This window comes from Megalops cyprinoides, chromosome 19, assembly GCF_013368585.1.
Source record: "Megalops cyprinoides isolate fMegCyp1 chromosome 19, fMegCyp1.pri, whole genome shotgun sequence".
Taxonomy (NCBI): Eukaryota; Metazoa; Chordata; class Actinopteri; order Elopiformes; family Megalopidae; genus Megalops; species Megalops cyprinoides.
In genome coordinates this window covers 10,502,942-10,524,860 of record NC_050601.1, presented here as the reverse complement: position 1 = coordinate 10,524,860, position 21,919 = coordinate 10,502,942, and the positions used below count along the sequence as shown (strand labels likewise).

Here is a 21,919-nt window from a genome sequence, read left to right as displayed (position 1 = left end):
TTTGCACCTGTATCCCATAACTCTGAAGACACAAACAGACACACACAGCTGCACTGTAGCTATTTAAGCAAGGCCTCCATTTTATTTCCCACCCCAAGACTATTTCATCATCAATAAATCAACAAATTAACAAACTTTCTAGCCACTCCTCTTCAACAGCCAAAAGCCAAGGTTTTTAAAAAGTTACTCAAGTTGGAACCATAAAAAACATTATGGTAACTAACTGTTACTTATGCAATCAACACTTGAATGTTTCAGCCTTGAATGTTTCAGTTATGTCTCTCATATTACATAAATGGTAAATGTATAACATCTTAAATGTCTTTCTAAATCACCCAAAAGGGCTCTAAAATTTAGTCAGCCATGTCTATACCCATGTTAACTAAACTACAGCATATATGCATTGTCTCATTTACATAGCCAATACATAAGATATGTGTAAGAGACTGGAGTAGCAAGTCAGTAAACGGATAGAGCTCCTATGTACAGATAGTAGTTACCCTTACCAAAGAGTAATGAAAGTCCAAATCTCCTTTTTAGGAGAGAAAAAAACAAGGGGGAGCAATGTTTCTACATCATCTCAAGACGAGTCTGAGTGAAGCTGCACAGGAAGATCACATCCAGAGTGACCTGCCTGGGCTTTGCAGTCTGAGAGTGCTTTCAGCTCTTAGTGTCTGCTTTTGCTCCTGGCTCTGAAGTGTACGCTACCCATTGTTTGACGTAGTTGGTGTGGGAGATTCCTGCCCCGCCCAGTACAGCAGAGTGCATCTGCTCCCTCCCATCAAAGTCTGAGCCCACTGGGCTGCTGCAGTCCGACTCCAGAAAGCCGCTGTCGATGGTGTCCAGGTCCAGCCCCACGCGTGGGTAGCCGTCCTCCGAGCGCTCTGTGGAGCAGAAGGAATCCAGGGAGATCTGCTCCAGCTCGTTGTCCCCGGCGACAAGCTGCCACTCCATTCTGTAGGAGCCTGGCTGAATGGGCAGGTCCTCCGAGGTCTCCATCTCAGCCCGCCCGGCCTCAAACCCGCCAGAGATGGTCTGGTCACCCTCATTCCCCTCGTCCAGTGCGATGTCTCCCTGCCACACAGAGCCCAGGCTGTCTCCAGGGTAGCCAGGAAAGTCTGGCCCATCACGTGAGCCCCTGTATGGGTCCTGGGAGCTTCCAGAGCCATTGCTGTCCTCACCCGACACGGTCACGGTGTCGATGGAGATGTGTCCCTCGGAATGAACGAGGCCCCCCAGGATGCTGTGCTTGGGGACACCATGTGTGGGCGGGCTGACACAGGAGCTGCTGTCCCCGCTCCCGCTGTCCTCTCTGTGCCCCTCGCACTGCTTCTCCAGCCCCTCCACCTGCCTCTCATTCACCACTTGGACGACCATGCTCTTCTCCAGGAAGTCAAACTCGCTGTAGGCAAAAGTGGGACCCACCCATTTCTGCAAAGACACAAAAAATAAATAGGGTGTGGGGAAAAAAAAAATCACATTCTGAAGAGGAAGGGGGTGTGCTATGATGTGCTATGAATTGTGGGAAACTAAATCGAACACAAAGCTGAGGTATTTGCACAACACTCTGTCACCTACACTCGTACTGAATTTAGAATAAACTTTGAGCATAAGCAACTCTAACTCACGCTCCTTTGGAGAGTGCACCGTATCTGATGGGGAGATTTTAATCTTAGGCAAGCTATCAGCAGAAGCTAACCACAGATATCACTTAAAAAAATCAGAAAAAGTAGACAAGGCCCTAATGCACTGCACAACAATGTAGCCACAAGCAGAGTTGGAGAAAACAACAGGAGGAGTTATTCCAGTATCATGTGAGATATGTGTCCTCAACACTGAGCTGAGCTACTGCAGCCATGTCTAAACAATCTTCAATACAACAAAATACAATTCACTCAACACTCTCATGTCCAAGTATGTGGTGCTTCTGATTCTCCGAGCACACATCGTTTTAGACACGTCTACAATGTTACTTAAAAACTCAACAGACACAATATGCAGAGCAAGACTTGTGAGGGACTGTTAAGCAAGACCATTAGTTTTCTCGTTTCAGTTCAATTCCACTGTGCACATAGCTGTTCAATAGTTTCAGTTTGTTAGTTCCTGTTCTTTACACTGCCACTGTTGTGCATGCTACATATTGAAGTTCTGTGGAGTAACAGAATAACAGAAATGATGGATTTTGCCACTGTAAATTAGAACTGTAAAACCCAGGAAACTGTAAAACCCGGGAAAAGTATTTGTTGCGTCTGTCAAGTTTGTGTTTGCTGTCAATTCAATACTTACCCTGAGATTCAGTTATCAGATACTTTTTCCAGAAAACCAGAAAAATTCATTCCTAGCCCCAGTTCAAGCCCTGAATGTATTAAATACATGACAAATTGGCGATAGTTGTTTTTCCAGGTGACAGTACTAGGTTCCTTCAAAGTACTCAGGTGGGGATGCTCCTGACAAACGTGGCTAAGGCACTCATTCCGAGAGCAGCTTGATCACTCAGTCATGTGAATGCTTGGCCTGAATGCTAATAGCATCTATTCATTGGCTATCTGGTTTGTCAAATTAAAAGAAAAACGACATAATCCTCAAGTAAAGCCATAAAGCTCAGCCTTTTTGTTTAACAGCAAGCCTAAAAGTCTTAGGCTTTCATCTTAGCTCGAGGTGGAAAGTTGTGTGCCTTTGTCAAGGAAGTGCTCACTATCTCAGTGCGGCATGCATAAGATAAACGTCTTGCATGCGTGGGATGCTAGATGCTGTTTTTGCAGCGACACTCGGTGATAATCGCAGTAAACATGCAAACGAGGGACGTCGTGCTGCTGATCAAAAGACCTGTTGAAGGCTGCATCTGACTGAAAGTCGCTTCCTTTGCAAGACTTCATTGGGCACGAATAAGCGCAGTCATCTTATATAAGAAACAAAGGCGAGCTGTTATGGACCCGCCCTGATAAATGAAGAGCGCGCTCCTTTTGTCTGCTCCACGCTTCTTTTTTTAGCTTGAAACAGGTCCTCTGTTTTTCTGCTCTGTATGTTAGATAAGCGAAGTGAATGAGCTTGCACTATCCGGGCCTTGCATCTAGAAACGGGTGCTGCGGAACTTTCGGTCCCGTTTCCCATATGCAGATCTGCAGAGGGCAAATTGATTTTCTCTAAGCTTCTCTTTGCATTCTGCTGTGATGCTAGGCTTATTGTGTTCTGTCACTCCTACGTCATTTCTGATGTCAAAGACAATTGTCGGACATTGCTTTACATGTCAGCGGGTTAAATGCTAACATTTACATTTGTTCTTTGGGCAGAGCCTCTTATGCAGAGTTACTTCAACAGGGTCTGGCATATAGTTTTGTATTGCTGCAAAGAGTTTATCACTAATTGTAACACGGCCAAAGCTTATGCCACCAGGCTTTTGTTTTTAGTTCTTATACTGCCATCACAGTTTATTGTAATATTAGGAGGGGGAAGTGTCAGAGTTTGGGGATCCAAGATGTATTCTGAATAGATTTTGATGACCAGAGGTGGAGGTGGTGGCCTGGCAGGAGTGTAGGGTTTGATGATGCTGTATGTATGTGGGTTCTACCTGCCTACCTATAGCAAAAGGTAATGTCCTTGCAAACATCCCCAAATATAAATAAAATGCACACTAACTATTTATAGACCCCCTAGCCTGATTTGCACTGCTGAAATCAACAGCCATCTATACAAACTGATGACATTTAAGCCATGGGTGTTACATTACATTATTCTCATTCAGCAAACACTCTTATGAGTTAAGTACCTTGCCCAAGGGTACAGCAGCAGTGCCCCAGTGGGGAATTGAACCAGCAACCTTTCGTTTACGCTCCCTGCTCCTCACCACTATGCTGCCCACATGGGGTGTTGCCCCAGACAAGAGTAACTGCCAGGCTAATAAATAATGGCAACAATGCTGAAAAAGTGCTGAAAAATATAAAACACTATCAAAGCAACACTTAATTATTTATGCTAAAAAAATTACTTGCAGGTTTTCAATAAATAACTGGTGGAATGTCATTTCTGAAGCAGTTTTCAGAGCTTCACTCCCCTCTACTGGCCGTTCATATTATAACAGCTGTGAAATGTTCTGCCACAAATAGGAGTGGTGAAGCACAGGTTTCAAGAATGATCACATAGCGAAAAAACACCGCCGAATAACACAGGGACTGTTCCTGTTAGTCGCACTGCATATGTCTGCTATCAAGTTAAACATGACATAAAAGGCTGAGTTAAACTCTAATGATTTTTGTAAGGGCCAAAGTATGCCCATGTTCATAACATATTATTATTACTACATTTCACATTACTCTTATCATATAAATAATAAGTTGTCAAAATCTGTGTGGTTAGAACAGTTTCAGGTACTTCCCCTATCATACCTATCTGACCTTTTGGAATATTTGCCAAAATACCCCCCAAATTGTAAACATATAGAAATAGCTCTCATGCTGTGGCTTTCAGACATGTGACCTCAGAGATTAGCTCATGGTATTTTCCTTCTGGGCAGGAACTGCTTTGATAGCAGACTTTCACTGCGTCGTCACAAAGGCCCCGCCAGGTATTGCTGGAAAGTGTGTGTGGAGAGTGAGGGGGTGACGATATTGGATTGTGGGTGGGTGTCTAAGGTTGTACAATTTTGTGTGCGCCTGTGGTTTTGTGTGCGTGCGTGTGTGTGTATATGTCAGTACGTGCGCGAGAGAGCGTGCATGCGCATGCGCGGTAAACCCCACTGACTGCTGCCCGGGCTGCCCTGCACACTCAGTACACTATAGTGCTGCTGTTTTACCTTGAAGTCTCCCTCGTATGTCTGGTACAGGGGCTTAAAGAAGTCCTCTGGGCTGGGGACGTAGCGCCACATGTGCATCTTTTTCAGCCACCCTCTGCGGAAGAGAAAACAGCAGTGAAGCCCCACCGAAGACTCCTGCCCCACTGTCAGACAGGGAGAGAGGTTTCAGACAGGAAGTGCGCTTTACTGTAGCAGTGAGGCAATGGGAAAGAGTGACACAACAGAGCCACAGAGGGGGCAGCCTGGACTATTTGTCATAGCAGTATGCAGATTCTTTCATCTGTGGGTTTGTGGAAAAAATAGTGATAAGGATAAAAAGGAAACAGAGAAGGAGGAGGAGGAGGAGGAGGAGTTCTCTTCAGAGAGCAGGGACCATTCCATAACATTCTTACATACATTATGACATGGAACTCAAATTCCATCACCGTTACAACAGTGTACCACAGTATTCTGTACCTGGAAACATTATTTCATTGGTTTTTGAATGTTTCTGTAAATTTCATTTAAATATCTATTTATGACTACACCTTTGCTACGGCAGACTTCATTGTAGCCTATACTGTACGAGATAAATGATTAGAGTATTAGTGTTGACATAACAGCGATGACTGCAGTGCTCCTTTAGAGTTAAATGAACCAGTATTCATCAAAAGCTTTAGCGATGTATTTGAGTGTGTGTGCTCGCATGCATGCATGTGCGCGTGTGAGTATGCGTGTGTGGGTGTGTGTGTATCGATGTGCTTGGAATGGTATTTTTACTCCGTTGTTTTAATGACCATCGTGCTGTTTTCTGCATATGTCTCTGCCGCATAGCAAATTTTGAAGTGACCTGAACTGAAGCCAATTGAAATGAACTGATCTGAACTGAAGTGGACTGCAATGAACCTGCTTCATTTCGGGCCAGCTTGCAGTGCCTATACCCCAGCCGCTGCAAGTTCGAATCCAGTTATCCTGTTTGATGACATTCTCGATAGCCTTTTCATCTTGATGTGTCTCCTGCTGGCCGCTATTATGCAGGTCCACCCTTGCTGTTAGCATGAATAGCCACACTAGAAGGCTTTTGTGCTTTCATTGCATGATGTAGAAAGTGCATATACATATCAGATGCAAAGGCAGACAAATATCACTAACCAGTCTTTGTCTCTGCTCTCTACATGTCCTCCTAATATCGGAGGTCATTTTCTGAAGCAGACATGATGTCATAATAAAGATGCCCTTTCTAACCCTGGTTCCAGCCAGTACAAGGGTGGTTTCTACAGATGTCAAGAAACTTCCTTAATCCTTGCCAGACAACTTTCACTGTGCTTTGTGTGGTCTGCCTCAGAATCACTGTGCAAAAACATAGTGAACACCGGGGGGAGCACACAACCTCTAAGATACTTCTTGTGTCTGGCTTTCATAGAGTGTAGGGGGTTTCGGGGTCAGAGGGGAAAGTCCAGAGAGAAAAATGAAAGTAGTGAGTAACAAAGAGCTGCCGTATTTTTCTTCTGGGTGCTTACCAGGGAAAATGTCAACTCAGAGTGAAAGGGAAGCCCCCCCCCCCACAAGAAAGCCACTACACCAAGGAAAATATCTGTCCAGTTTTGACTAATGCCGATTTCTGTTACCACACACATTTGAGAGTGGTAGCTACTGTGTTACCCCCTTGACTACAATATATTACAACCATGTCATCAATGGCCAGGTGATTCTGCCTGAAGCAATGGCCTTCACTCATGAGACATGTCTTTGAGTTCCCTGTGCATTGTGGGACATGATGGATGCAGCTTAGACGAATGTGCCTGATGAACTGAGCAAACAACGCCTCAGTGCCCTGTATGCAGTCCTTTGCACTCCAGCTTAAGGTGTGAATGTGTGCAACTTTGTAACATAACAGTCTTTGATGCAGGTACAGAACTTATTTCCTGTACATGGCGCCTTGCACACTGCACCACGCCTCTCTGTAACATTAAATGTAGAGTTTGTGGCTTTCACATGTAGGAGGTAATTTAAAGTAAAAATTAATGGTAATCTAACAGTAGACAAATCAAAACTTTTTTTTGTTTTATATACATCTAAAAAACAAAGACTGAGCTCATTTATGATTAGAGGCACTCTGTATGTTTGCCTGCAAGGAAGTAAACAACCTTTCTTTATAGCTGTAGTAAGGTCATCATTTAATATTAGAAAATGTAACAATTTTCTCTTGTTTCCTAAGTTTTGGCAAAGGGGTCAATGTTAAGAGATTAGATACATGAGAAAAAGTGCAAAGTGGTCAACACACCACTACAGCATGCAATAAACTCAATAATAATACACAATAAACTTTTCAAGCAGCCCTGCTGAGATCTTCAGCTCTTGCATTTCTTGACTAGTAATGTAAGCACAATGAGTGTATAGAGACTGACAGACGTGATTCAATGAGCTACTGATTCTGTACTTACCTTCTTTTACAGAAATACAGGACCCCAAAAGCCACAGCACCCAGCAGCAGTAGGACGTAAGGTATGTATGCTCTGAAGCCTTGACCTAAAAGAGACAGAATGTTACCATGTCTCCCCTGAGAATGTTCAAAATAAAGCTCATACTAAGAAGAGAAGTACTTCATTGCAACTCCTTTTGCATCATTAGATGGATAAATGGCAACCATCTGTGTAGGTCATGGCTACGTAGCCTTGGTTCTGAAGGATCACTGTATATTCAAGCCTTTGTTCCAGCTAGACATGCACTGTAACCACCTGTTCCAATGAATCTTTCTCCCCATTTCACCAGTTTAGCTTCCCAACCCAGCTGAGTGTTAGTAGAACTGGGATGGAAAATCCTTCGCATCAGCTCACACGGGCCACCTGCACTTATCCATTGTAATAATGTCCCCAAGCCAGTTGTTATAACCTATTATAGCACATGTTAAATTATTAAGACTCTCAGGTAGCCCAGTTGGCAGGGTGCTTGCTGTGAATGCAAGCTGAGCCTTACAGCCTGGGTATGAACACGGCCGTATCATCTGCCAGTGATGACCAGAGGCCCACATTAGTGGAACAAACTGGCTTTGTTCTGCCAGGGACAGGAGTGGGTAGGTCAGCCAGGGGCCCTTTGTTGCATTCCCCTTGTTGGGTACTGCAAGTTACTCAGATGAGGTCAGTGGAGCAGCACCTCATCTCCAGTTAGTGGCTATTTTACTGTAATGCACTGTGGGACTTGTGTGAAAATCAGCCACAAGCATTGCCTCGCCTGCATTCTTGTGGGTGTGAAGGTTGTCATGGTGAAACTAGCTGAAAGAAGCACATTTAGCGATCACAAAAAAGTGTGAGAAAAATGAAAAACAAAGAAGCATGTATATATACAGTATCTCAAGTCCATTGTGATGAGCAAGTCCAATTGGGAAAGGTGATTCACAGTACATTGACTCTATGTGCCTCTTTTGCTCCTGAGAAGAGACTTACGCTTGGTTTTCCATTTTATGACAGGACTCCACTCGCTCCAGTAGGATTGGAACTTGGAGGGATTTACAGTGGCCTGGACATCTGCCATATACTCCCTCCCCTCCTGTAAGGAGTTGTACGGAATCACCAGGTACCACCTGTCCTCATTTATATTTTGATACACAGGATCCTGGTAAAGGTAAACAACATGGTATAAGACAAGAAGGTATCATGTTTTCACTCATCAGGGTTTTTTTTGTGAAACAATGTGTTGTACTCTTTGTTTAACAGGTTACTGCTATATTATCCAGGTGAAATGGAGTGGTGCCATACAGAAACACTGAATAAAGAAAAACTGAATTGAATACATGGTGAATGAAGTCTGTTGTGTCTTAAAGGACATCTAGGGTTCTACTTTCAAATAATATCCGCTATATACGTCAGGTCATCAGGTGGTTAGAAGCACACCTATAGCACTTCTGTAGAATACCCTACATTTACATTTACATTTATTTATTTGGCAGACGTTTCTATCCAAAGCGACGTACAAAAGTGCATACAGTAAGTATAGCGACAGTACGGGGACAGGATGTGTACAGTTCCACAATGAGACAGTAGTTCTCAGCTGAGAGCAAGGTCTGTTTGAGGACACAGTACTAGCTAATTTATACAACTACAGGGTATAGGGCAACTAACAAGATCCAACTTCAAAACAGCACAATGAGAAAAGGCGGTAACAAGAAAACAAAAACACAAAAAGCACACAGCAATTTATAACAGCACCGATCCAGATGGGGAGCTGAAAGGCGGCCCTACCACGAGCGGATCCTGTGTTCTTATCCGCACTCTGTACATTAAGATGGAGCTCAAGTGAATGTTCTCTGTCTCTGTGTAAGACATTTCCCACGATATGTTGTAGCTGTCCTCAGCCTCCACAACCTGCATGTTGAAGGGGGGCAGAGGCCTGACTGAGAATAACAGAGAGAGGGATGTGAGGTCACACTGATGCAGACTGAGGAGAGTCAGGTCCACAGACAGGCAACAGACAGGCCCCAAATAGTTCATATAGAAGCTTTGTCTCCTTTGAGTTTACTCAGATTATACTACTAAAAAATGAAAAAACAGAGAGAGAAAAAAGACTAGGAGAATTCTCTACAGAGAATTAAGAGCAGTGTGAGGACATTGCAGACAAAAATGAAACTACATTTTCTATAAACAGTTGCCATGTTTGTGCCAGGTGACTCATAGCAAATGTTTTTCAGCAGAGATAAAAATAATGGCCTGTTAACCGTTAGTATTTGTTTTACTCACTGTGATTGTACAATGTCAGGTTTGTTGAATCGTTCGACGCCATGTTTTGTTCATTTATGTTTTTTGCCCTCGCTGTGCAGTACGTGTCAAAGGCAACTATAAACGTAAAATTCTCTGGCTCCATTTGGCACCATTGCTGTGGAGGTTGAATTTCACAGCTTCCTTTCACAAGCTCATAGTCATCCCTTTCAAAAGAACAGCAAACATACACAAGTTAAGACAACAAAAATACACATTTGATACATCACAGAATCTCCGCCCTTATTTTCCCTTGAATACATCCAGTATTAAACTCACATTCATTGAAAACATCTTATATTACATGGTAATAAAGTGAGAATAAAATGACTATTTTGTTGGTCAAAATCAATACAAAGGTTTAACTTCACACTCACTTGAAATTTTGTTATATATGACCTCTGTGCAATATCTTTTAACTGAAAAAACAAAATGATGTATTTGTTGAAAAGACAGCCAGTGAGCTATGATGATTCTAACCTAGACAGAAATGAGTGAATATGGCTTCTATATTTAAATATGAGTTATTGAAGCAGCGTATTGGATTTTTCTTCCCACAGCTGTTGCAATGAATTTTAGTAAGGTTAATAACTTACTTACAACAACTCAATTTATAATGCATTGCTGTGACCAATTATTAACCTGTCACAAATGAAATATAATCAATGTGCAATCGTTCATAGCTATGTGTAAAATGTTTCTTTCATTGTAGTAGTGACTGCTTGCTGATGAGACTGAGAAGAAACCTCATTCCAAAAGCACTTCTGTTTAAGTGGCGTCTGTGTGACACAGCTCACTGTCACTCCAAACATGCAAGTACTTTTAGGTTCTCAACAGGAATGAGGTGGAGTATGCACAGGTGCTGTATGAAAGACTATGATAATGTAGAGAGTGCGTACCAGCATTCAGCCTCCACTATGTAGGAGGATGCAGGCCCTGGATCTGAACAGGAGCAGTTTAACGAGGAGATGAAGTCTGTGGAACAGGTCACATTGCAAAAGCATGTAGCTGCAGGAAAAAAGGGCAGAGGGTGTGGGGTCAGTGCACAAGGCACATATTTTTGTGAGGGCTGAATTCAAAATTAGCACAGCTTTTGTAAGTGTGGTTACACCCTGCCCCCTAATAAAAACATGAATACCCTTACAGTAATGAAATATTTTGTCAGAACCCAACCAAGTAGAGGAAGTTTGGGTTTCAGAACATTGATATAAATATCAACTGAAAAATGAGGAAATCAGTAAAAAAAAAAACCTACTGTGTTGAATCATGACACAAAACGCAAAGACGACAATGGCAACTTGTTTCACACCATCGATGGCAGCCATAATGAACAATTGAGACTTGCTGTTGGCTCTGATCGGAAGCCGATATCACCAATGACACGTGAAAAACCTTGAGGAAAGAAACAAGGCCAAAAAATGACATTTCTTAGTACATATATTAAGTTATGGATCATCTGGACAAGATGTTGGATCAGTTCGGTCAGAACTTCTCTGATTTGATTTTACTTTAGTTGTCATCAAATTCATTATCACATCATCCCCATATATTAATTCCGTAATCACTTACATATGTATTTCCATATTACTTTAATGATTCATGACAAAGGCACATAATGACATTCTGATGTACAAGCGCAACATTTACAGAATGCTTTGATCTTTCAAGATTTATTTGAAATTTCAGCCTTTTGGTATTTATTTACCTATTTACATATATATATATATATATATATATATATATATATATATATATATATATATATATATATATATATATTTATAGTGTCTCTATCCTTTATAACAGTTGGATTTCACAGATTAACCTCCCTTATACTTTTGTGTTTCTAGATAGTATTTTTCTGCTCACTTAGGTGTACTGTTCATGTATTTGCAGTACTTGGGGGCCACAATGTTCTCATGCCTTTTCCAACTTGAGTCACTTTCTTGAGCACTTGTTTTCAAATTACACGGTCAGTCTGACACATCGTTATACAGGAGTGATTTTGGAATAAAATAAACAAATGTTAGATGCTGAATACTTTTATGTAAATACGGTTTTGTATAGACTTGGTCACCGACATTTTAGAAAAATTCCCACTGAGTCAACGTGCTACTCCTTTTAGATGTTACATGTTCTATTGAAAGAAAGAACAAATTAACTTTACTTATGTAAAACACAGCAGACAATGTTCAATATACTTAATCTCCGTATACTTAATATACTTCAGTAAATAAAGCAACGCTTCTATGTTATCAGGCTGCACAGAAAAGCAGGGACAGTATAGGTGATGCTATGATCAGCTTCAGTCCTTCACTTGCCATCAATGCACCAAACAAGCAGAAAAAAATTGACTTAAAAATCATATACAAATGTATATACAGTCATAAAAAAGAACTGTATTTCTCTTAGGCTGAATATGAATATTAACAAAACACAAACAAAAGAACAAAACAAACAACAAAAAACAACACTCCAGTGTAACAAAGCACGTTCTTATCACTAAGACACTGAAGCTAAACCAATCTGAAAAACACATGCCTAAATGTATAAATTACAAATACAAACACAAATAAATACACATACCTTTATTTTCTTCGGTGGCTGTCAGTAAATTGTTCTAAAATTGTTTAATTCTCACTCATTTCAAAGTCGTAACGGCTTATCCGGCGGTCTAGTCATTCTCGATCACAGGGCTGTGTGACTCTGTTGCAAATGTTATCTTGCAGCGGCTGGGTGCTGCGTCACTGAGGATGTGGCTTTGTGGTTTCCATACAAAATTAAGAATGAGGCAGTCCCCTTGACACAGTTATGTTTTTGCAACATAATGCAAACTCCATGCCTAAACGATGGATGAGTGACACGTAATTTTTCAAGTTTAGCAAAAAAGCATAATTCCAGCAGAAGGAATTTTTTGGTTATGAAGAGGCTTGGTGGTTTTTTTTTTACATCATTGTTAATGGCTCAGCTGACCTGTGTATTTTAATAGTAACATTCAATACTAATATGTTCTTATCATATTACTACATTCATGAAAATGCGATAAGTGAAATAGTTACAGCAAGATACAACATGGCTGACAAAGCGCCCATGTGCTAGAAAACTCCCCCTTTTTACGTCAGAGTTTTAACCGCTGTGTCGCACATCATGGACTGAGTAGTCATAATGTGATTATGTAGGAAGCTAACAGACTATGCCTATTGTCTCTGTAGGTGCATTTAGGTCACAATCTATATGTCAAATACCTAGCATCTGCATACACAATGTACTCATCTTTAAGAAGCTGTTGGTCGACCGTTACATGGACGTCAACTCTAAAGAACAAATGAACTGGATATGACCTACAGATAGGACCTCACGGTTCGGACTTAAGTCCCTCATTGTGGAAAAAAAAGATGTTTATAAATGGCATCAAGATAATATTGTAATACAACACACAATACAATAATGAACAGGAGACTCATTGTTTGTGTGAGCGTAAAAGGAATTTCACACTTATGGTGTGTAATAATAAAACACATTTATGGTAATGCAATGATGCAATGAATGGGGGAGGGGGGGGGGGGGCAAATTAGCAAATCATATTTTTCAGCAGTAGCTCTCCAGGCTATGAAAACTTAATAAATGCCCAGACATGCTTTCCAGCATAATCGTAAAGAAATTACATTTGAAATGAGGGAAGGTAAAGTTGTAGCTAATTTTAGACTGTTCTGTGCTGGAGCTAGCTGGACCCAGAGCTATTCGTTCTGGTTGCAAAGGTGGATTTTAAAGTGGATATAAAAGAGGTTCTTTTCACTGTTTATGGATGAGTGGAACATATTGAGTTGAACAAGAAAAAGACCACAGCTAACCCACAAGTAATAACAACAGCTAAGTTTTCCTTTTAGTATATACCTCTGCACAGACACAAATCTTGCAGTCTCAGTTTGATCTGCACAGTATGCCCCCAGGGCCTAGGAACATCACAGTTTGATATTCCGGAACACAAAAAATAGTAGTCCCAGGTGTCCAGGCTGCAGACACATCCGCCCACATGCAGTAAACATGTGTAAAATGTAAAATAAATGAAAAAGTGTAGGTGTTGATGCAGCTGTATCTGGCAACAGAGCACAACGCTAAGGACAGGGAGTGCGGCCTGTTTTGATATGCAAAACTGCAAGTGGACGCGTCAGTACTTTGGCCCCCTCGCTGTTGTTTTTGTGTTTCTCCCTGTCTGTCAGTGTCGTCCATGTGCTTTTGTTGTCAGCTCCCATGTGTTCCGGCCCTGTCCCCGCCCACCTGATTTCCTGATTGCCTTCACCTGCCTGTCTGCCCACCTGCATCCCATCTCTTCGTCAGCCCAGCCCTTTATATACCCTGCCTGTCTCTGTCTTGTTACTAGTTTGTCTCAGTTTTTCCCCCCTCTGTTGTGTACTTGCCTCATTACTTGTGTTGTTGATCCCGTGCTGACTTCTGACCTTGTCCCTGCCTGCCGCCCTGCCTTGGGTGCCTGATCTGCCTGCCTGCCTGGTTTTGACCCAGCCTGTTCCTGTTTTTGATCCCTGCTCCTTGTTTTCTCTGCCTCGGACTGCCTTCCTGGTTTTTGACCCTGCCTGTTCTGCCACCACGATCTTGCCCTGCGATTTCCCATTCTAATAAAGCCACTTGAAACCTGACTACGCCTGGTCTGCATTTGAGTCTGTGCCTGTGCCCTGACAGGGATGTTATGGTTTGCCGTTGATTTACAGTTGGCTCATAGCCATTGATTTGAGCAATATCATTGTAATGCTATCAGCCAGGCAAAGTTCTTCAGTTAGAACTGCCATTGAAAGCATGGAATAACAACTGGAAATTATTTCAATGTGTGCTTGAAAGAAAAACAGAGGTATTGCCCCACATGAGCTTGTAGGGGTTTTCCAACCCTGCACCCTACAGTGTGCATCTGCTATGTGTAAATGAGCTGTAGTAAAGAAGACCAACAGTTCTTTCCATCCAAGGATTCAAAGGTAACCAGTTGTTCTTGAACTGTAAATACAGCACACAACTGAGATACATATCACTGACATTGAGACTTCACTATACAGTATATAAATATGTACCCAGCTTATTACTGACTTCATGATGAGCTACACTAAAGCCCAGGCAGAATTGCCTTTGTCCAGATCACATGGCACCACAGCATTCTGCACCTGCTAGGGCAGTCATCTCTTGGGACTGGTTAACTGCTTGCTTTCAGAACCAGTTATTATGAAACCTTACTACCTGTTTCTAGCCACTAGGTATTACTCCCTTGAATAACATTTTCTGTGGGTAATATTTCTCTTACCTCTGCTTCTGTAAAACACACATTGTTATTTTGTTTTGCACTTCCGAGTTATGTGTCATATGCTGAATGTTGGGTCATGTGTAACAGGTTGCCCACAACACAGAACCATTAATCATGTGTGGTGTTGTGAAAGTGGTATCGATACCCAAGAGCTTCTGAATAAGCTATCGTAATAAAAATTTAGGCCTAACGTGCCTTAAAGCATCATTCTCTTATAGGAATCACATTGTTCTGGATGGATGTGATTAGTACGTGCAGAGTGCACTATGAAACCAAATGACTAATATGTGTATGGTATGTTTACAGATCACTGCATGCCTATTATGAATATCTTCAAAGTATCCCTGAAACAGTGGGCCCTATTTCAGGGGTACAAAAAGACATGGCAATGATCAGTAATCTTTTAGTGCAATATCACAATTTCAAAAAGACGGTACAGGTGGTAAGAAATGACAGTACGCTGAGATAGCTATTTTCTTCCTCGGTTTTATCAGTGACTGCATTGATTTGGAATGACAGGGGTTGGACTATTTGTTTGGGAGTGTACAGTAGATTAGTACTAACAAAAAGCACAGTATTAGGTTTAATAACCTTTGTTATCTGCCAGGTGAAAGGTCCGTTTAATGCACACAGTACAAGTATTGGGAAAATACAACTTTATGAGAAAAATATAAATTAATGTTAATACTGCTGTACCAACGCTGATTGAGTACGTCTTAGCACCAGTTCATTGCATTTGTTTAACAACTGCATTTCTGCTGCTTAGATAGGTCCCACAGATCCTGTATGTTCATGTTTTCTCCTTCAGTTGAAGAAATTTACATTAAAATACGGCAGTGTAACAGGAATGTACAGGTGTTATAGAATAAAATAAAAATAATAAAAAAACAAATAAACAGCAGTAGGGGTTTTCCCTTACTACTACAGATGTGTTAGTCTTCCCTGGGGCTGGATTAGGACACTGTACTCTCCTAACAGAGCAGCAACTCCTGCCAAGGTGTGCAAGAAGTGCTGGCAAAAACGAATCCTCATCATTTTGCAACAGGAAGCGGCAGCATTGCACATCCCATTAAAGGCACCGGGACACATCTCTTTAATTCATTAGGGCCCCTAACTGCAGCTACCTAGCCTGAGTCTAGCCTGTGTCTACTGTGTGAAATGTTCCTTATAGGAACACCATCACCTCTCCAATTAATAATGTCACATTGTGTTTCTCTGGATGTCCCCACTGTCCCTCCTACCCAGTACCCACCTTCAAGTATCACAGTATGTTATGCTGGTATGCGTCCCTTGCCTTCTGCTAATTTGCATGGCCAATATAAAAATCTTTATAATCTATTGCAAAAATGTACGCTTTCAAAGGAAGTGGGTTAACGTTACCTCAGCTTACGTCTTACCCCAGATGAAACATTAGAGTAAAACCAAGTTCTCACAGTAAACCAATACTCTTATAGAGCCAATTATAAACCATTTCTTGCAAAGGTCAGACCTGTCTTCATTTCAAGACAATGATATACATACAGTATGTGTCTTAGATGTAATTATAAAACCAGTGATTCTGTTAAAAGAAATCAATTTCTCTCGCACAGCGCTGTTGATAAGCTGAGGGAAAGTAGTGCAGTGCATTATGCACGTTTCTAAAAAACAACTCTCAGACAGACATGTACAGAAATATCTCTCTGCGCTTCCTGACCATGCTTGTCTTTGTGGTTTGTACCACCGAACACTTCTCCCTTGCATTTCAAAGAACTGTGTTTTTGTGATTTCTAATAATGAATGCCTAAGCTGATTTGTTGGGTCCGAAACGGTGCAGCTATGAGACTGTGACTAAAATGGTTAACAGAAAACGTTGCTCAGAATCAGTCAAAATGCAGGTTGGGACTTTGTCTGCATAGTTAGAGTAAAAATCCAATCTTTCAATGTTCCATGCAATGAATCGCGTCATTCAGAAATCAGTATCCAAGTAGGGACGGGATATAAATTCGGTGTCACAGATGAAAGACAAACTGATAAATTACAGAACAAACACAGTCCGATACAAAGCCAACTCCTGCTCGCTTTGTGTTATTCACTGGTATCTTTAACCAAAGCCAGTGACAGGACTACTAAGCACATTCTTTCAGTTTTTTTTGTAGAATCATGATTTCATCAAGACATTTGTTTCTCATTGTGGCAAATGTTCATATCAATGGCCAGATTCACTTTTCAACAGAGGGAATTGTACACGTTTTGGGCCTCCAACAAAAAACAGCACCATACTGCAGGCCATTAACATTTTGTGTGCCCTTCTGCATATCATTTACAATGGCTGAAAAATATTCGACAATCATTTTAATGTTCGAATGTTTTGGGTTTTATTCCTGGAGAGCAAACCAACCTGTGGTGGGGGTTCAGACAGAAAAGGATACCTCAACTCCCTGCACACGACTGCAAGCACCACTGACAGGATGCTGTGTGGCTCTCCGCTGTTGCTTCAGTGTTGCATTTCACAGACTCGACGGGCTTGAATCTGCAGGCGGAGAGGCGGCCATTTCAAGAGCGTTTACTGCTCAGATCACACAGAGGCATTTTGTAAAGGAGAGGCTAACAGGTTCAGTAACATTGCAGTTCCTACTCTTGACTACCAAGGTGAGTGTTAGATTGAACTGATTCTCTGCTGACAGCCAAGTGCTGTGCCATCCTGCCGTCCAACTCACACTGCCACATGCGGAGGACCAGAGGACAGAGCACAGTGGGTAATAAAATGCAGGGCTCCTTTTGAAATTTTCATGACTCTTTACACTCCCAAACATATTGCAATCAGGCCAAAGTGTGAATAGGAAAATAAGTCTTGATATCCACAAAGTAACTAGAGGAGGAGTGTGGGTCATGTGGTATGTTCCAAGTGTGTCTGAAATGTGTCGGTACCCATGCGTGTACATGAATGTACCTATGTATGTATGTGTGCATATTAAGTGTGAATGAGAGACTGTTTGTGCATGTTTTTTTTTCCAAGTGTGTGCATCAGACACTAGCTCTGCTTTGTCTAAAAGACGTGTCTGAAAATGGTAGACACCCACGTTTGTCTTTTTAGTGGTTTTTAAAAGAAACTGATAAGCATGGGTCCAGCATAGCTCTGATTCTGTATGCTCTCTGCCCATGTTAAGAGACAGCCTTTGAGTGCTTCTTCTATTAACGCATGTGTTGTGAGGTGAGCATGCTCAGCATTAAAAGTCTAATTTCAAAACCTCATCTGTACATCTTTTTCGTCATCAGAGCGGGGGATGCTGTGGTTTGATTGAGATGATCAGTCAAGATCCTTGCTTGCTTGGTTGTGCTGAGGCTCCGTCGCCGCTGAAGACCCTGAGCTCACATTAACCTTTTCACAACTGTTGTATGCACACCAATAGCTATAAGAGAATATCTGTAACTTCTTTCAATGAACACACACTGAACAAAGCATTTATCTCAATGTCAGTTTTAAAAAAAATGAAATGAACCCAAGCTCCACAGCACTAGATTAGTCTGCTTTTTCCCGATATTGTTTACCTCGTCCATAGGCCTCACTCAATAGTAAAATCATTTACAAAGGTAATGATGTGTGGTCTTGGTTCATGTTCATTTTTTGACTGAGCAAAAGTCAATATGAGCATTAATGGTGGCAATTTTTCATAATGTTCAGCTCTGTAGTGTCTGCACTGATGTTGCCTGGGGAGCTGGAGTTTGCTTTCGAGTTGTATCTCAGAAGTAAACTCCAGCCTGTTTGTGTGAAGTAGATGTGGGCTTGATTGTGCATCTCTGTGCTACCGTGCCACACACCGGGTCGTATGCTCTGTGCCTGTATGTCTGGAGCCCTTGGTCATTGAGGTGGATCTAATGCAACATTTAGCACTTTATCAAACAAATCTGAAATCAAATGCCTCTTTTGGTGGAACTGTACATTTATAAGATCATTTTAGTTCATTTACTGCAATCCATGATGTATCTATATGTACTGAGCACGCATGGAAGATTGTGTAGATTGTACACTGCATATGATCTGAGGGGGGAAAATGCTGAAGCAAGTGAATTGACAACAATGTATTTGGATGTTCGTATGTGGACTTTGGTGTGCTCTCTCCGCTTACAGCTGGATCAGATAACTATGACAGATGACATTTACAGCAGTGGTATTGTATTTTACAGAGCCTTTGCAAAATCATGTAGCTGCAGTCTCTCTTGATGTGATCTGTTGGGATATGGTCATTATTTACATGCCAGAATTGAAGCCTGAGGTATCTAGAGGAAATCAGGACATATAGGGGCCATATATCTGGGCACAAGATGACAGCGTGTTGGGGGACTGTGTTTCCAGAATACTTTGTGTGCCCTTTCATGCCACCTGACCAAGGAGCACCCATGGTAGATGACCATTCAAAGAGTAAGTCTTTGGGTAATATGTTTTCATGAGGTTTCTGACAGGGATTGTGTAACTTTTACAGTACCCCAAATCACTCCTGGGCAAGTCTCAGTTTGACAGTGCCAACAACACAAAATAATGAGGTAAGTAGTTTTCAGGTCAGAGTGCGGTACATAAGAGGATCTTTTTTGATTGGTGCTTTACACTGACAGGATCAGATAAGCTTACATTTTGAAATAACAAGAACATATTTGACGATAATTTGATGTTAGAGATACAGCATATATGTGCTATAGACAGTCTCAGCAAAAGAATGGGCCTGCAAATACTGCAGGTACTCACAAGTGGTGGCCCAAGACAAAAGAACAGGAAGGATGAGAAATTGCCCTTAAAGTTCCTTTATGACTCTCTTGCAGCTGTCGTTGATTGTTTTACATGATTGCCATGCGAAACAAGCTTGCTGATTTTAAGCATCATCCATCAGTAGCTTATTCTGCTTTATTTTACAGTGTCTACTTTTCCTGTGCAATATTATAAAATGATTAAAATATATATTTCAAAAAGATTCATGGACTTATTTGAACAGAATGAACCATCAAATGTTCTAAAGCAAGCAACCAGGCAAAAATTCAAAAGGATTTAAGGCCTTGACAATAAGACTTCATTATTAAGACTGCAGGAATGAGCTAATGTGGTAGCACCAGTGAAAAAAAAGTGATTATCTTTGCTAAATCATTTTATTGAAAGTATTTAATGTAACTAGATATCCTTGCTATTATTCATATGATTTAATATGATGTGCACTGAAGTAAATCTGTAGCATTCAATGCAATGAAAAAGAGGAATTAAGGATATGTGATCCTTACTAAAACTAGCAAGCTTGCTTATCGCCACAGACAACCGAAAATGTTTTCAGGAAACGAAAGGTAAGTCCCTGTCCTCTCCTATGTCTAACTTGCAATCTGGCACTGACGGTTATCCTCGTGCGAGCCAACCCCCAGAGACTTCGAACAGACAGCCAGACAGCATCAAGCACTGCAGCAGTGAGGAAGCTCAGAGACCATTTTCCCCGTCATCACAGTGCAAGCTGTAAGAGTCCTGTAAGTTGTCAGTGGAGAACGTGCATGACATCATCACTAGAGATCATAAGTTAATAGCTTAGCACATGAGAGACTACATGTCTATGCAATAATCTTTGACCCTGTCTCCCTGCAACATACAAGGTCAAGAGGCATCACATGTTCTGTCATCATCGCCAGATGTCACCCTCGTCACGTTACGTCAGAGAAGGTGTCCATCTTGTCTTCTGGCAACCCAATGTCAAAGTCGTATTTCAAAAAGCAGCCCCCACTTTCATATGCTGTATGTAACCTCTCTGCTGCTGCTGCTGCTGCTTACAGATGGCACAGAGCCACTCTCTTGCTGGTGCTGTGGAGGGCAGACTCTCGCAGTCCCTGAATAGCACAGTCTGAGAACATCGTGTTCTTGCAGCGTGCTCTAGGCAGTGGGGGTATCAAAAAAAAAAAGGCAGCGCTTCTCTTTTGTAGGGACCTGCTGTCATAACCGTTTCCCCACACAAAGGCCAATTAGGGTAATGATTTCACACACTGCCCCATGAATTGAGACTCCCTAGCTGTGCTCCATCACACATGTGGATGCCACACATATGCTCTCTATGATTAGCACGGTACAGATTTTGACAGGTCTTCCTTATAAAGGTGTGCTGTACAGGGCAGGAAGGAGTGGATATTTAATGGAAATGTCAGGCTGTGCAGTGGAGGGGAAGGGGTGTTGAGGGAGAGGGGGAAGGGGAAGACAGGGGTATCAGGAGACTGTTACACTGGCCTCTCAGATTACACTCGGCTAGGGACTGAAAAGTGATGGCGTGACCTTGACTGGCTAATTCCCTCATCAGATCGATCCCTCCTCCTTCTGACGCTGAGCCAAAATAGTTATTGTTTTTTTTTTTTTTTCCTGCCGCCGGGCATGCCTGTATTCAAGGTTTAATGTGTTGTCATCTTGCTTTTCACAGTTGAGCCTCTGTTTAATTAAACTGCAATGTGTGTTGTCTTTAACTTTATGTAGCAAGTTTTATGTTTTTTACATCAGCATGGTTCATGCGATGTAGTGATTTCATCACATTGCTTTCTGTTTGTCATCACTATATTTTGTAAATGACCCCCAGAAAAAAACAAAACATTTTCATATTTTAACACTCTTGCACATGCGTTACAAATCACGATTGACAATTTCATAGATGTATGCATGCTTTTGAAATTTGAAAAGACATGCAATTTGAAAATATTTTGTTTTGGATACTCCAGACTAAACCTATATGTTCGTATAATCTAGCTATTCAGACTATACCTGGGCTGTCCAAACATTGAATCTTCCCATTCCTAACACTGCAATAAAAGGTAGCAACTGTAAAACTGATCACAATTAAAGCATAGATGATAAATACCCTGGCCACACCTCAAGAGTTTGCAGTAGCATTAACTCAGTTGTAAATTAGCAATAGCAATATTTTAAAGTTGTACGTCCTATATAAGCATTTACTCTCATTATGGCGATGTTTCCCCACAATGGCACTACATTTCAGGGATAGTGATAATGGTCCACTGTCTGTGCAGCTAATTGCCAAACGTATTCAATGCCTTTCCTGTGAGTCCCTCCCTTCCTGTGAGTGCTCATTCTTTCATCCTTTCTAAATGATT

General features: G+C 41.5%; 1 protein-coding gene across 1 annotated transcript; it reads right to left on the bottom strand.

Annotated features, from left to right (window-relative positions):
* Positions 1-660: 660 nt before the first annotated feature.
* il21r.1 (interleukin 21 receptor, tandem duplicate 1) lies at positions 661-10,861 on the bottom strand. Its single transcript, XM_036552844.1, has 8 exons — positions 10,775-10,861; positions 10,419-10,527; positions 9,502-9,686; positions 9,007-9,158; positions 8,212-8,380; positions 7,213-7,297; positions 4,790-4,883; positions 661-1,431 (listed from the first exon to the last, which is right to left on the bottom strand). Exons 1-8 carry the CDS (start codon positions 10,842-10,844, stop codon positions 661-663), a joined length of 1,635 nt encoding a protein of 544 aa, XP_036408737.1. The 5' UTR covers positions 10,845-10,861.
* Between the last annotated feature and the right edge of the window lie 11,058 nt (positions 10,862-21,919).